The following is a 1,452-nucleotide window of genomic DNA, read 5'->3' on the forward strand; positions in this document are numbered from 1 at the left end:
AGACAGACAGACAGACAGACAGACAGACAGACAGACAGACAGACAGACAGACAGAGATACTGAGACAGAGAGCAATACATTGAGAAAAACAAACAGACCGACAAACAGACACACACACACCCACACAAAGACAAAGACACAGTGAAACGAAGTCAAGGATCAACACTTTCCTCCTTCTTTTTTGTGTTTGTTACTCTCTTGTAAGACCTCTAATCTCCGGCACTTATATGACCTTATTGTGTTGCAAGTTCCGTAAAATATTTACTAAACCAAAGGATCAACTCACAGGTCACATCCAAAGTAACGAACGTGTTGGCGGTAGTTTGGGCCGAGTTACTGGCCTGGCAGGAGTAGTCTCCCTCGTCCGCCTCCTGTACGTTGAGGATCTCAAGACGCCGAGAGTCGTCAGACAACTGGTACTTGCCGTTGTTCACTATCTCCTTCAGGCTGGTGTCTTTCCAAGTGATTTGAGGGAGGTCGGGCATGTTAGGGTTTGGGTCGCTAAGGAGAGGAAAGGGTTAATAATTAATAATTAAATGTGCGTCATCGTTCTGAAGTAAGTAAATCCAACAGACATTAATTTTTCCAGTGTGTTGAGAAATTTTTATAGATTTTTTTTTACATTTCTTTTGGGCCCACTACCTTTTTTGTCTTTTTGAAAACATAATTTTGCGTAAATTACTACTTTAAAAAAAAAAAAAAACATTCATCAAATGAATCAGAAAAAAAATGTAAATTTGCAGTTTCTAAGGAAATTACAATTTTGAGAATCAACGTACTTTGAAGACATTTTTCTCACTAATTTTACCTCTGACACCAAACGATCCCCACCTCCACCTCCCCCAATCGCAAATACCTAGACTTCAATAATTCAAAACACATGGGCTACCTTATTTCTAGAAACGTAAGATAAATGAGCGACTTTTAAGATCTTTAGATAATAATTGTATTTATTTCTAGGCTCGGAACAGTTGAATAAGTTGCTGGGAAGTGGGTGATGGAATAGAGAGAGAGAGAGAGAGAGAGACAGAGAGACAGAGAGAGTCAGAGAGACAGAGAGACAGAGAGACAGAGAGAGAGGGGAGAGGGGGGAGAGAGAGAAAGAGAGAGTGAGTGAGAGAAACAAAGAAAGAAATAGAGAGGGAGGGAGAGGGAGAGAGAGAGGGAGAGAGAGGGGGGGAGAAAGAGAGAGTGTGAGAGAGAGAAAGAGAGAGAGAGGCAAAGACAGAGAGAGAGAGTGATTGAGAGTGAGAGAGAGAGAGAGAAAGAGAGAGCTTGAGAGACAGGGAAACAGAGAAAAAAAGAGAGAGAGAAAAGAGAGAGCGTGAGGGAGAGGGAGAGAGATGGAGAGAGAGAAAGAGAAAGAGAGAGAAGAAGAACAAGAACAAGAACAAGAACAACAAGAAGTCGAAGAAGAAGAAGAAGAAGAAGAAGAAGAAGAAGAAGAAGAAG

The 1,452-nt window shown here is 41.3% G+C and overlaps 1 protein-coding gene across 1 annotated transcript in view; it reads right to left on the reverse strand.

Annotated features, from left to right (window-relative positions):
• Window positions 1-1,452, reverse strand: part of LOC101862963 (neural cell adhesion molecule L1) — a gene marked incomplete in the record, with an annotated part of 40,400 nt that overhangs the window by 11,368 nt on the left and 27,580 nt on the right. The window contains 1 exon segment of the mRNA XM_013085723.2: window positions 287-501. Within this exon segment, the coding sequence (XP_012941177.1) occupies window positions 287-501 (215 nt within the window).

Source organism: Aplysia californica, unplaced genomic scaffold, assembly GCF_000002075.1.
Source record: "Aplysia californica isolate F4 #8 unplaced genomic scaffold, AplCal3.0 scaffold00400, whole genome shotgun sequence".
NCBI lineage: Eukaryota > Metazoa > Mollusca > Gastropoda > Aplysiida > Aplysiidae > Aplysia > Aplysia californica.